Source organism: Barbus barbus (genome assembly GCF_936440315.1).
Source record: "Barbus barbus genome assembly, chromosome: 13".
NCBI classification, from domain to species: Eukaryota; Metazoa; Chordata; class Actinopteri; order Cypriniformes; family Cyprinidae; genus Barbus; species Barbus barbus.
Window position 1 is genome coordinate 6,344,487 of NC_136741.1, and position 15,511 is coordinate 6,359,997.

General features: G+C 35.2%; 1 protein-coding gene across 1 annotated transcript; it reads right to left on the reverse strand.

Moving 5' to 3' along the window:
- Nucleotides 1-1,113: 1,113 nt before the first annotated feature.
- Nucleotides 1,114-15,314, reverse strand: LOC306879547 (integral membrane protein 2B-like). Its single transcript, XM_079432573.1, has 6 exons — nucleotides 15,067-15,314; nucleotides 9,736-9,867; nucleotides 5,004-5,219; nucleotides 4,772-4,882; nucleotides 4,435-4,585; nucleotides 1,114-2,107 (listed from the first exon to the last, which is right to left on the reverse strand). Exons 1-6 carry the CDS (start codon nucleotides 15,151-15,153, stop codon nucleotides 2,019-2,021), a joined length of 786 nt encoding a protein of 261 aa, XP_079288699.1. The 5' UTR covers nucleotides 15,154-15,314; the 3' UTR covers nucleotides 1,114-2,018.
- Between the last annotated feature and the right edge of the window lie 197 nt (nucleotides 15,315-15,511).

The window sequence follows — 15,511 nt, forward strand, 5'->3', positions numbered from 1 at the left end:
GGATAACAACCAGACGCTGTTGTGTGAGGAATTGATTCCTGGTTAGATTTATTTGCCATTCAGAGCACTGCTGATCTTTGTGAGGTTCTCTTACTAAAGAGAAATTTAACAGTTTTACTCTAACATATATGTTTTAGGGTTTTATATTAAGTGAAAGAAGTGGTTGTATAAAAAAGTTTTTTTACTAATGCACAATGCCATTCCAGTGTCTTTTCTGCACCTTATTCACATTTATGTAAATCAGTCAGTTTAATATTTAGAATATTAAATATTGAACAAAATTATGCAGGAAAATCACTTGCTAGCACAGCATCTTGTGTGTACATGCACATACGTAAATATATATATGAAGAGTTAATTTGCAAAAACAGATAACTCTCAAAAATCATGTTTTTTCATTGTGCATTACAATTAATCTCAAACTGCAATTGTGTTATTTTGGCCAGGTTAAAAAAATAAAACAGCTAAAATGAAAAAAATAATTTTTCAAAATTGTAAAAAACTGAGTTATCTGTTTTTGCTAATAAATTCATATTTTAATGAAGACTTATGCTCACAAAGGCTGCATTTATGCGCTCAAAAATACAGTAAAAACAGTAATATTGTGGCATAATTACAATTAATAAATGGCATTACAATTTAAAAGGAATGTTTTCTATTGTAATTTTTTAAAAATGTATTCCTGTGATGCAAAGCTTCAGTGTCGCGTGATCATTCACAAATCATTTTAATACGCTGATTTGCTGCTCAAGAAACATTTATTATCCATGTTGAAGACAGTTGTGCTACTTAATATTCACGCAGAAACCATGATATTAATTTCGACTTGTCACCAAGGCAACATTTCTCCTTTTAATTTGGTTTTCTTTAATGTACGTAACTAAAAGTGAAATAAAAATAAACTATATAAATATTAAAAGGGAAAAAAAAATTACAAAACGACAAAATCACAAATGAACTCATTACAACTTAAAATAAAATTCATATGAAAACAGAAAATATAAACTAATTCAAAATATTAATAAAAACTATAATAGTATCTCAGTGGTACTAAAAAAAAAAATGCAGAAAGAATTTCTTCCTAGGAAAAAGCAGAAATAAAGACAAGCAAACGGTGTTCAAATTTTTATTAGTATTAATATGTTTAACATTAAAACCTTTTGGGTTATGTGCAAAATATAAATCATTCCAACTCATGTTGAACTGGTTTTAGTAAATTTAAACAATCTTTACAGAATTCATCCACCAGTCTACACCCAATACCTCGGAAGCCCCTAAATGACATTATAGTTACACATTTTATTAGTCTGCACTTTGAAATTTAATTTAACTCTTTCAGATATTTTTTTTTTTAAAGATTTAAAAAATATTTTGCATCCTCTAGATTTGATCCTAGATTTCACTTCTCTACTATAGGATGTTTTAGCAGTGTATTAACTTACAAGCAGAGCAAAATCTCATTTAAAATAAAAACCTAGACCGTGTAACTAGTACAAAAATCAATTCTATGTGTATTTCTTACATGTAATAATTGGCCATATATCACAAATCTCTAGTCAAATATATTTCCAGTATATAATCTGGTATCTGTGACGGTTCACAGTTTTAAACGAACACTAAACATTTAGTGCATCTTTTATAGATTTCATTGCACATTTATCCTCTACGAGTCCTTCCCTCTCCCATGGTCAACTTGGTACTAGTTATGTTCATGTTACATCCCACACACCCTGCTGTTGGAGACTTTGAGCTCCCAGCTTAACAGAAACCCAGATACAGAAAAATGTTTACTAAGAGAGAGAAACTGGTCCAAATTCAGTCTCATTCTCTCTCTGCAATATTGATTGTTGCTATACAGAGAAGCAAATCTGAGAGCAGCACACACTCACGCGCACACACACACACACACACACACTAACAGGGGAAACAGGAAGAGGTTTAATGGAAGGAGAGGAAGGGTCAGAGTGGAATTTGTCAAAAGTAGTTTTATCTTGTTACCCAGCTGTCTTCACCCCCCCCTACGGCTCACAGATAAGAGTCTCCACCACAAACTTGTTCTCAAAGTGAAGAATCTTGTGGCAGTTGAGAGCCTCTCGCTTCTGGATACCTGTGAAAAAGAGAAAAATGGTGTGGTGAATGTATGTGGCCCAATTATGTGTCAGAGCTCAATATGACACATTATGTCAACATGTACTCCAATATACATATAGTAAAAAAAAGTAATACTTCTCAGATATTACAATTTAAAATGTTTTCAATTTGAATGTAATTTATTCCTGCGACGACAAAGCTAAATTTTTCAATTTTCAGAAATCATTCTAAAATGCTGATTTGCTGCTTTCGGCTAAGTAAACAGTTGTGCTGCTTAATTTATGCAGAAATCATACATCATGATATTCGTTTCTGCTAGTAGCAGAGGGAACATTTCTCATTTTCATTTAGTTTACCTTGATGTACTAAAACGGAAATAAATTAAACTACAGGTGCATCTCAAAAAATTTGAATATCGTGAAAAAGTTCATTTTTTTATTGTAACATTTCAAAAAGTGAAGCTTTCATATATTCTAGATTCATTACATGGAAAGTAAAACATTTCAAAAGCTTACAGCTCATGAAAGTAAAAAATCCAGTATCTCAAAATATTAGAATATTTACATTTGAGTTTCATTAAAGGACCATCACTACAGTATAAATTCAGGGTCTCTCTTGTTCTTTGAAACCACAATAATGGGGAAGACTGCTGACTTGGCAGTGATCCAGAAGATAACCATTGACGCCCTTCACAAAGAGGGTAAGTCTTACAGAGGGTCATTACTGAAAGGGGTGGCTGTTGAGAATACTGTCAAGCAAAGCTGATTCAAACACTTGGGAGAGCTTCAGAAGGAGTGGACTGAAGCTGGAGTCAGTGCATCAAGAGTCACCACGCTCAGACGTCTTCAGGAAAAGGGCTACCAAGCCACTTCTGAAACAGAAACAACGTCAGAAGCATCTTACCTGGGCTGAGGAGAAAAAGAACTGGACTGTTGCTCAGTGGTCCAAAGTCCTCTTTTCAGATAAATTAAAATTTTGCATTTCTTTTGGAAATCAATGTCTGGAGTCTGGAGGAAGACTGGAGAGACACAGAACCCAAGCTGCTTGAAGTCCAGTTTGAAGTTTCCACAGTCAGTGATGATTTGGGGTGCCGTGACGTCTGCTGGTGTTGGTCCATTGTGTTTTATCAAGTCCAAAGTCAATGCAGTCGTCTAGCAGGAGATTTTGGAGCACTTTTTGCTTCCATCTACAGACAAGCTTTATTGAGATGCTGATTTCCTTTTCCAGCAGGACTTTAACACCTGTCCACAGTGCCACAACCACTTCCAAGTGGTTTGCTGACCATGATATTACTGTGCTTGATTGGCCACCCAACATGCCTGACTTTATCCCCATATGGAATCTATGGGATATTTTCAAGAGAAAGATGAGAAACAGTCGATCCAACAACACAGACGAGCTGAAGGCTCAATAGTGCCTCAGCAGAGCCACAGGCTGATCGCTTCCATGCCACACCTCACTGATGCTGGAGTTTGTGCTAAAGGAGCCCCGACCAAGTATTTAGTGCATAAATAAACATACGTTAAAGAACTTGAACTTTTCTGTTTGGCAAATCCTTTTTTTGATTGATCTTAGGAAATATTCTAATATTTTAAGATACTGAATTTTTTACTTTCATGAGCTGTAAGCTCTAATCATCAAAATTAAAACCAAAAAACTTTTGGAATGTTTTACTTTACATGTAATGAATCTAAAATATATGAAAGTTTCACTTTTTGAAATGAGTTTAAAAAATATATAAAAATAAAAAAATTAACTTTTTCACGAGATGCACCTGACAACAAAATTACTACAATATAAGAATAAAAAAATGTCTCTTATTATCGATGTTGAAAACAGTCATGATGCTTTTTGTTGAACAAAAATGTGATACTTTTTATTTCAGGATTCTTTGAATTATAGGAAGTTTGAATAAAACGGCGTTGAATTCAAATCTGTAAATGGCAAAATAAATCTATGAACGGTGATGTATGAAAATTTACATTTATTTAACCTTATTTCATTTATTTTTATTCCATTCTATTATTTTGTTTCAGTGGTTTTGAGGGTTTGGAATGTCTTTTAGTTTTGCTGTTCAAACCAAAGCCATTAAATAAATAAATAAATATTATATATATACATACATACATACATATATATATATATATATATATATATTTTTTTTTTTTTAATTCAGTAATTTTGTACCATTATAAAACATAGTATAAAAAAACCACCCTAGTAAAGACTCATAAATGGGACAAAAAGTCTTAACTGGCAAATACTGTCTGTAGAGGTTAGTGTGTAATTAACCTAAGAACAATGGGATGCTCGCCAATAGTATAGATGGATGCATGTGTTTACCAAAAACGGCCTCTCTGCGCTCCAGTTTGTAAGTGTCTCTCCCTCTGCAGAGGCCATAGATGAAGTAACCCAGCTGATCCACATGCTCCAACTTTCCGGTCACTATCATCTGTTCACGCACCAGGTAGGACTGTGGCAGGTATGTTCCAGCCTGCAAACACAACCAAAGTTCACATGCTTGAAACCAGACTAGAACTGTGTTGCAAAGCCTTGCCAGTTGACCACCTGGACTTCATTTCTGGTCACTGTTCAAATGTCTAAGTAGGCAGTTCAGGAGAGGCAGACTAAAGGATTTTGAAGAAGCTCAAATATAAGACAACAGTGTTGCTGCAGTTACCTTGATGTTGACAAGAAGCTCCAGGAAGTCTTTGGGCGGCATCACAACAGAAGTGTTGAGAGGAATGACGTAGCATTTGTTCAGACGCAGATCCAGATAGGCTGTCAGTCTCTAAAAGTAGAGAAGAAAACCAACATGTTACTATTTTGGTACATGTAGTTTATTTTTGGGAATCGGATGCAATTGTCTGTGAATGTATGGCTTTGTGAGGAAGATAAACTTCGCCTCTCACCCTGTTGAAGTCATGAACGATGTCAGCAGGGTCGCTGTCGCTGAACTTGGGCACTGGGATGTTAATGAGCTCCACCCCCTCGTCCTCCAGAACCCTCACTCTCTCCTCAATCCTCCTGGATGCGGTTGGCAAATCCATGTCGGTTTCCTCCTGGCTGTCCTGCATCTTGTAATTTTCCTCACGGTAGTTCACCCCACAGAAATACATCCTCTCCTCCTGAAGACCATCATTATGAATAGACACATTCATTCACCATGCTCAACTAGACACACATCATTCTGTTAGATGTTTCAGTATGCTTGAGGAAATGGAATTTAAGATAGTGATTTTTGAAGTTTGCACCGATTTTGTAACCAAAGATAAAATAAATAAATAAAAATAAATCATTTAATTAAATAGTAAGGTATTTACACCACATCACCTAGTTCAATTATATATTTTTTTCTATTTTGATGCAAGTCAACAAACTGAGATTCAACATAATTTTGTAGAGTACTTGTAATTTGGGTAATAATGTAGATTAGTAACATTTATAGGGACTGAATCCCGCAAATTCTCCCATGTTTTCCACATTGTGGAAATCATAGGAGAATTTGCGGGATTCAGTCATATAAACGGAATTTATGCAGAATGTCACAGAATTTGCCAAATTTTGGATGGATACATCAGTACACTATACGCACAAAACGCGATATGGACTAGTGTCTGTGAACATTAAGCCACAAAAAATACAATTTAAATATGAATCCTGTGTGAATAAATGGCACAGACGCAGAGTTTTGTTTACTACAGAAGCACACCTGACGCTTCCTTTGTTTTCAGACTCTGTCGCCTCAAGATGAGTGCATGAAGAATCTCTAGAACTGCTCTAAGAGTCACTTAATGAGCATTTTACCAATTATTATGAGTAAAACTATTGTTATATACAAACAGAAACCTAAAGGTCTTTACAGAAAGCCGTCAAAATAAAAGTTTGGTTTAACGAAGAAACCGTGACAGAAATAGTACCTAAAATACTAACTACCAGGGATGTGCGCTACGACTAATTTGACTGTCATTTAAACGGAAGTTTTTGCATCGGACTAGTCTGAAAGCTAGAAACCCCCCCCAAAAAAAGGCAAAAAAAAAAATATTACAGATTATGCTGTATGCTTGCCTCGCGTTAGCATCATTTAATTTTAGGCGGTCGTTAAACAGAGAAAAAAAAAGGAAGAGCATACACTCAACATAAACCATTGCATAGCTTATTTATTCAGATCGGCTGGAGCAATGCAGAAACGGAAAATCAAATCAATAGACTGACAGAATTCTTCATCTTCATGTTAGCCAACATATTAAAACACATTAAAACAAGAGTAAAAAACAAGAGCAAAGTTTATCAAGGAATAGCATTAAAACAGCTTTTAAAAATTTATTTCATCTTGGCTTTATTGTCTAAAACCAAAACCATGCTCGTTTTGTTTACACATTTTTTCAGTGAATTTAACATGTTAACGTGGTCTGGTGAAAGATGGGACTAGAGGCGACTTTGCACTTGAAGACCCACCCCCAAAAAAATCACGCTCGGCAGGAACTGAAGTCACAGGCATGCCGAGAGATAACTACAAGCAAGCAAACAGTTTCGAAAAGAGCCTGGAAATCCCGCACCACCACCGAAGTGGGTCTTCGTTTAGAGGAATAGACGGCGTGGATGGGATAGCGGACCGCAGCGACGGGTTGTAGTGTATGAAATGATTGACATTTGCTGGCTTTGGCTAGCAAATGTCATGCTAACGCATACGTGCCTGTATTGAATATGATTATGCATTTCTCCAGTAGAGTTAAGCCAATCTGACATTACACAGTTTACACACAACTTTTCCATTTCCTTCTAATAAAAAAAATAATAATAATTCCACACCTTGCTGGTCTTTCGCGTGGTCATTTTGAGTTCGCCGCAACTGACATGGAGAAGTCTGCGGTAAAAATGTCATTTCTGCCCAGATACACTCTTAAAAAATTATATATTTAAAGATTTTGATATGTATGCTTTTTCAAAAGTTTTATTTGAACTTATTTAAAATGTTTTAAATGTAACGTTAAAATGATGGTAATTCAAGTGATAAAATAATCATGTTTTTTTTTTCTCTCTCTCGTGTAATCGACTATTGTTTTCAGTGTCGACTAGTAGGAGCTGTACCGTTTAGTCGACACATCCCTACTAACTATTAATACAATTATTACTAAAACATTATTTTTAAAGGAATATTTCCCCAAAAAACTTATTTACCATAATTTATTTAGCAGAAAAATGGAAATACACAACAGCATTTCTGGAAAAAATAGATAATTGTTTTTTTTTTTTTAAATCAATTAGAGATGTTTTTGATTATTACTAATTAATTAAACCATTAAAATTAAATCCAGAAAATTAATGAAAAACAGAACGGTAAAAATAAAACAATGTTTGATATTGTACGTTTCATGATTTAAATTAAACATGCTTTTGATGAAGGAAATTTAAACATTAAATATTTTATATATACTGTGTGTGTGTGTGTGTGTATATATATATATATATATATATATATATATATATATATATATATATATATATATATATATATATATATATATATATATATATATATATATATATAAAAAAATGGATAAAAACAGAATCCAGAAATGTTTTTAATTTTTTTTGGAAGAATTTTTATCGTACTGACAAATAAATCACTTAATCTATGTTTGGAGATTTTTTTTTTAATATGTCCTTAAATTTTGAAGTAAATCTTAAATTTTAATACTTTAAAGGGATCCCCGGGTATTAAGACATGTATAGCTTAATATAATGTAAATAATGTCTCTTATTTAAATATGTAGTAGAAAACCTATGAAAGATGTGTTATTTAAAAAACTAATCAACATCGTTTTTGGACTATGGGGGGCGCCATTATTTTATGTGCATATTACATTCTACGTCGATGACGTCAAATGGTTGCATTCAGTGAGCTACTGGTGCTTTTTTCCGCAACAACTCAGAATACACAATAGGCTTGCTGCGATAGACGGTGCAACACCGGTTATGTCACCGGTTATGCCCACCGCGGCACCGTCCCTCACCGTTATTTAGATATTTTTTGTAGTAATAAAAATAATTTAGTTCAGTTAGAGAACAGACACTACAATTACAACTGAACGCGGCTGCTCAATGCAGCACACCGAACGAATGACAGTCGCGCATCACAGATCAGATTTCATTTATCACCTGAGGAAAGTGAGTCCAGCTGACTGACAAGAAGAGTGAGGTGAGACAGACAAGATGGCAGAAGAGTTTCAAAACCTAATGTAATGTAAATGCCTGTTTTAAAAATATTTTGGATTTTGAAAAGCCTGTTGACCTGCCATTTATCTAAGGTGATATTGGAAGGGTTTTTTTACATTCGTTTCTCATTTATTTGGTTCTACAGTATTTGCTGATTTTTATTTAAACTGTGATATTTTTCCCATTATTTTACATCAAGGTGTATGCAGTCCATACCGCCAAACTTTCTTAATCGCTAATAAACGTTCTACGTTTTATAATTATTTGTTCCTCTGTCTTTACTGATTTTCAGTTTTGTATAGGCCTACCTATTTAAAATTTGTAAGTTATTTGTTATTTTATATTAGGCATATAGCATGGTGTATTTTTATTTGTTTTGATAATAAAAGTTAGCTATATGTTCTACGTTGTATTTTGTTGTCGCTTGAATTGAATTCAAGCAATTGATGCCGAATCGCTACTAATTTAAAAGTGAAACTAAAATGCGCACTGTGCTTTTAAACAAAGGAAAGTGAGGGAAAGTGGGAAAACTCAAACGAACTAAAAACAAACAACTGCTTTACGCGAATTGCCGCTAATTTGAAAGTGATTAACACGTTGATTAACCGGTGGGAAAATTTCCTCACCGCCACAACCCTAATACACAACTCAGAAAATAAAATACTGATAAGATGCCACATTGTGTGGTTGTAATATTCAGACGAGGGAAACAAGAGAAGCAATGTAAGACTTCACTGCTTTCCTAGCGATAAGAAGAGGAAAAAATAATGGGAAGATGCCTGTGGACGAATAAAACTTCCTAAAGACCCGCTTCTTTTTTCTCTCCACTTTAGCCCTGATGCCTTTGAGTCTTTTAGTAGACCACAGCTACTGAAAGACATTACAAACGGCTGAGATAAGAAACGTGAGATGCTATCTGTTAGGAAGTAAACATGCAGACGCTAATCAAGACGCGCCGCCGCTAGAGGAGTTTCTCAGCGTGGATTTTCCTCAATATCTGGGGCGTTTTGACTCCTTGTGGGGGAAAATCCATGGTACAGCATTTGGTTTAAGCCTATGCTTATATCCATCGCCACCTGTAAGCTCTTTCAGTAGCTGTGGTCATCATATCAGTATTTTATTTTCAGAGTTGTCTATTCCGAGTTGTGTTGTGGTAATAGCAACAGGTAGCGCTAGAGTGTAACTATTTTACGTCATCAGAATAATGGCGCCCCCTATAGTCCAATATGTATAAAACGATGTGATTTTTTAAAATAATATAAATCTTTAATGGGTCTTCTACTACATATTTCAGTCAGAGACATCCATTTACATTATATTAAGCCATAGAAGTCTTAATACCCAGGGATCCCTTTAAGGATCCAACAGATTCACATTCTTATTCCGAGTTCTCATGTGGTGCAGCTGATGAAATGGATCTCTCACCTCTATGAAGTAATACCTGTACAGGTAAGCTCCGCCCACAACCACTCCAGACAGAATGAGGGCCAGACCCAAACACATGCACCAGCACCAGGCCCTGGACTGCTGCCTGATACGCAGACCATCCTCCAAGTCCTGTAAGCACACACACACACACACACAGGAAGAAAAGCTGAATTATATGCTTTGTCAAAATTATGTTTTTTTTTAAGCAGTTGATGACTTCAATACATGCTACATTTAATCAACATTTCTATGTAATATATAGTCTCACTTCATGATGCCATGTGTATGGGAACTACTTTTGGGAACTGTTTTTGTTTCCAAATGTTCACATTTTTCTCGCTGAAATCCCCACAGATCGCACTCACTAGTTCACCTGCATGTGTTTATCTGTGTTAAAGGAGAGAGTTTTCATAAATTTTATATGCGAGCGTATTTAGTCTGGGTGTGGCTTTGTAGAAAACAATTGCATTGTGTGCAACAAATACTGAGAAATTTCCAACCTCCCTCCAGAGACCAACAGGAACAAACACACTGCATGATGCAAATGAACAAAACATCAGCTGACACAGTGACTGATGAACAAGGACAAAAGTGAAAACAAATCAGACTGAAAACGGTGACAATTTGGCACCAAATCTTTTTGGTCCTCATTTATTTGCTATATTTTTCATATACAACATAATGAGAGCAAAAGAAGATAAAGTAGGTAAGCTTTCCAATGTTTACAACAGCCATCATGTTGCAGACTCCAGGGAAATTATGAGCAACAAAAACGAGCCCATTTCAGCAAGAAACATCTATAACATACATAAAGGTTTGTTTACAGGTGTGTCTGAGGGATGCATTGCAGTCTGTACTAAATTTCCCATGACAATGCTGCAATTTAAATGAGTCTAGTCATCATTATCTCTCCTCTAGTTCAGTAAACACCAACCTTATGATCTTGCACGGACATATTTCAGATTGTGTCTGTTTGAAAATGATTAGGGCTGCAAACACTGATCAATAATGAAAAGAGTCAACCAACACATTTTAATATCGATAGTCAGGTCTGTGTACTCCAGTCCAAACCTCCATCAGCGTCAAATTCATAAAGCAAGTGGTCACTTCAAAAGACCAAGTTAAACAGGGAAATTAAAAATTTTATTTAAAAAAAACTAACAGTTATGATAATATATTATTATGATTATTACTTCAATTAAAATCAAATAAAAATGGCTAGTTTTTTTTTTTACTATTAAAATATTCTGTTGCTTACAGTATTTGTTAAACATAAAATATATAGTATATGTAATAATGTATGGCATAAGATTTATATAATATGATTTTTTTTTTATATATGACTACTATTTATTTTGTAACATCCTTGTTATACATGTTACATGTATTTACTATAATTACAAGCAACTAACCCTAAACCTTATTGTAAGTAAAGTAATATAAAGATTTTAATATTATAATTAATATTACTAAGTACACTGTAATAATGACACCTTAAAACAGTGTAACATGAAAGTAACACATTTTTTTTCAACAAAATACAGAAAAATGCCTTTATTTGATCGCTCAATTATCAAAATAAACCGTTAGTAACAAATATTTACACCCATAAAAAAATTCCAAAAATTACATACAAAAATAAACACACTGATTATAAATTCTGATTAGGCAAATATTTGAAGCTGCATATTTAAATGCTCTTCTACTGAATTATTACTGGTAGACTTTGAAATTATACTAGACTTTTGTAGCTATAATCTAGGACACCAATCCATGCTTTAATTATCTGTGAAGGCACAGCATCTACACATCTAAACTACCTTGTATGAAATGTTTTCTTCAACATGCTCAAAATGATATAAATGATTTTTGGTATACATGTACATATATGTACACATACATTTTCATTTGTTCTTTCTCGTCAGACCATATACTTATGGACCCACATCTCAAGGAGAACGTATGCAGATCCTTCAGAACTTTAAACACAATCCCAAAATCAATACCATATTCATCTCTAAGGTAAGTGGCCTACCTTTGCTTTTATAATTATTTGTTCCTCAGTCTTTACTGATATTCAGTTTTGTATAAGCCTACCATGCATATTTAAAATTTGTAAGTTATCTGTTATTTTATATTAGGCATATAGCATGGTGCATTTTTATTCGTTTTGTTAATAAAAGTTAGCTATATGTTCTATGTTGTATGTTGTAATTGATGCCGAATTGCCGTTAATTTAAAAGTGAAAATAAAATACGCACGGTGCTTTTACAAGCCATTTAAGCAAAGGAAAGTGAGAAAACTCAAGCGAACTAAAAACAAACAACTGCTTGACCCGAATTGCCACTAATTTAAAAGTGAAAATAAAACGCGCACAGAGCTATTACAAGCTATTTAAAACCGAAGGAAAGCGAGGAAAAGAGAGAAGACTCAAACGACGTCCACCCCCGATCCACCAAGGTGATACCGGTAAGGTGTTGACACACGTCGATTAACCAGTGAGAAAATTTCCTCACTGTCACAACCCTACTCGATGCCTTTTTTCCTCCTTTCGGAATCCTTGCTGAACACGCGCTGGAAATAGCAATGGCATTGTCCTCCGAGAAAAACTTACAGACCGCCGAAGACATGTTCGCAAATGATGACGTAATGAGCACAACACATGCTGAGAGTCACTGCAGTTTAAAGCTCGGAAAGAAGATGAATCTCAGATAAATCAGACCGATTGATTGATTTACCAGCAAGCATACTTTATCGGATCTAGTTATCGGATTTAATTTATTTATCGGAGCAATAAAAATTACGCAATTTTCTCTCATATCGGTCGATAATTTATCGGTCCGATAAATATCGTGCATCCCTAAAATACAGTTCTGCATTTTAGGTGCGTTAGAAATGCTAATAACATTCATGTGTCTAATAAGATGTTATGACCTGAATAAAAGCCAGCTTTTCTCTCTTTTTTTTGGCATAACTCGTTTAACAAAACAAACACTCTGCTTGCTGTTTAAAACATCATAAAACTATGTATCTTTAAAATTCTAGCAGACTAAACAATACATTTCTGAATGTTGTCAAGATTAAACTAGGGCTGAACCAGAATATTCGATTATTCGAATATTCGTTGGGTGGGTTGGCATTCGATCTTCAATTTTGAGATTCGAATATCCTTTTTTTTTTTTCCTTGAACACCTGGCATCTCCCGCGAAACGGTTCTCAACTTGTCCGCCTGGCTGAACATCTGCACCAGCCAATGAAAGACGTTCGTGCTGACCTATAGCATGCATATGAGCCCGCTTATATTATGAGCGCGCTTGCTGCACATCTACATTTGAAATAATGAACTTAAGCGCGCAAAAGACGTGACATGTGAACGGACCCTCTGCTATCACAAAACCGAATGCGATGCATGCGTTTTCTTTCTGTCAACTGTCCCTGTGAACTGACTGTGAAGTCATTGGATGAACGTTTCTCGACACAATAAAAATGCAAACAGGCAGACAGACGCACAGAGATTCCTGCCTTTATTAGAGAGAAGAATATGTTCAGCCCCTCCCTCTGAAGCTTCGAATATTCGGTGTTGATTCCTACCGAAGCTTCGAAGCTCAAAAAATGGTATTCGGACCAGCCCTAGATTAAACCCTTATGTCCACGAATCATGGTAAGGTAAATAAAGCAGTGAAAAACATGAAAAAAATTAAATACATTCAAAATCACCCTAATGCAATGATCGCCTTAATCTGTTTACATTTTTTTTATCATTTTAGATTTCATTTCTTTTAAACTATGAAGCACACGTGCATCAATAACTTATGGTCATGCGACGTTATAGTTGCATGAATGCACTTCCTGTTGAAAACAAGCTTAAAACAAAAAGCTTCACTCGCACATTTACACACAAACACACCTGTTTGAAACACACACAGCCTTGCCCTCGCACACACAGACACACACTGCAGATTAAGGATTAGCTAACAGAGACCATCTTTGTTTAAATAACCAGAGCCTTCAGGAGTTTTCCCAAGGAACAAAGATGTCTGTTTTTGGTAGTCGGCTCCAACCGCAAGTTCAATGAGGCTTTGATCACCTGTGTGACAGAGGATTGCAGACCACACTGCACGATCTTTACAGCTTATCTCATGATGAATTGACACATTTTAACCAATTTAGATAAGTATTAGAGTCTCTGATTGCCAGAAATGTCTAAAGGTAAGGAGCACCGCTCCATGCATGAAACCTTCTGAATCAATTTCTTCTTCTTTCATAAGACATATGCCTGCCGAAACGCTCCTTGCTGAATTAGTGCCAGTGAGATCAGGCTGCAGACCGTTGGTCTGATCGCAGTGGCAGTGTTTCAGCAGACACAACAGTGTCTTATGAATGATTCACGACCTCCTCTACTTGATTATTAACCCAATTCGCACACTAGGCACTGACTCATCCTCAGTGGCAGCTGATGATGTATTTGAAGAACAGAAACAGCCAGACGGTGCATGCATCTGAGTGGGAGCTGGTCTCACACTTATGAAAGTCTCCCACGATAAGCTGGCTAAACATGTATTTCCTCTTCCTGATTTTACTATGTTTACAACTGCAACCTATTCAGGAAGTGCAAGGGACAAATGTATACATCCTCAATCCTTTAAATGCAAATCTCATATGAAATTAACTGTTTAATTTTGAATATTGCAATGACTGCACAGACATGCATCAGGCTACTAGAACAAGCATCTAAAAATGCAATTCATGATTATATATATATACACACCTTTGTACATTCATTTCTTGCAATGCAATATGTTTTTTATTTATCTGAACAGTGCATGTATTAGGAATCTTGATGGATAACATCTCAAAAGTGTAATGCAAAAAGATTTTTGTGTATATATCCTGGTGTTTGTGTTGGACTGTCGGCCATTTTCCCGTAAGCTCAAAGCTGTCCGACACTCACTCTCATACACACACACACACACACTCTCTGAAACAAGGCAGGAGATGGCTTCCCTCTCTACACACACAAAAACAAAACTACCAAAAAAAAAAAAAAGGTTATATTCCTCACAAAGCCTGAACAAACATCGTCTACGTGTTTCAGTCACACTGATATAAATAACGTCTATACTCCAAACATCAACTATGCTTTTATTTAATTTTAATGTTTATTTTTGCAAAAATACTCCATTTATGTATTCATTTAATGTTGTAGTATGTTTATTTAAACACTCTGACCGACTACTGTTACAACAAATATTTAATGGCTAAAAGCAATGCTGTTATTAACGTTGTATTAACAGTTAGCCGGTTAGCGTTTGTGCTAACGAAACTCACCACATCCTGAGGGATCAAAGCTTCATCTTTCTCCTCCTTTTTTAAATCCTTCTGTCCGAGAGCGGAGTTGAAAGCGAGTTTCACCATGTTGTGTAACTGAAATTAGTTTTGTCAATGTTTTTTCCCCCCACCGAACTACAGCGAAAGCTTGGCGAATCCAACGACCTCTTTGTACACAGTGCTGCTTCTCAACTTGCTGTGACGCATTTAGCTCGAGCCGACCGGATTCAGACTGTATGTTCATCAATGAACGGGAAGGGGGCGCTGTTTCCACCAAATATACATAACATCGTTTGTTTAATTTTAATAAAGTTATATTCCAATGTAATATATAAATTGCATGAACACACAACGTATAATATAATATAATATAATATAATATAATTATATAATATTATATAATATAATCAGTTCACTGATAGGGGGCGTGGTTTCTAAAAAAAAA

Excerpts from the sequence above, each read along its gene's own strand:
- LOC306879547 (XM_079432573.1), bottom strand. The coding sequence starts at position 15,153 with ATGGTGAAACTCGCTTTCAACTCCGCTCTCGGACAGAAGGATTTAAAA. Across the intron at positions 5,220-9,735 it reads ACAGGTATTACTTCATAGAG|GAGGAGAGGATGTATTTCTG; the intron begins GTGAGAGATCCA and ends GATGGTCTTCAG. Across the intron at positions 2,108-4,434 it reads GCGCAGAGAGGCCGTTTTTG|GTATCCAGAAGCGAGAGGCT; the intron begins GTAAACACATGC and ends TCTTTTTCACAG.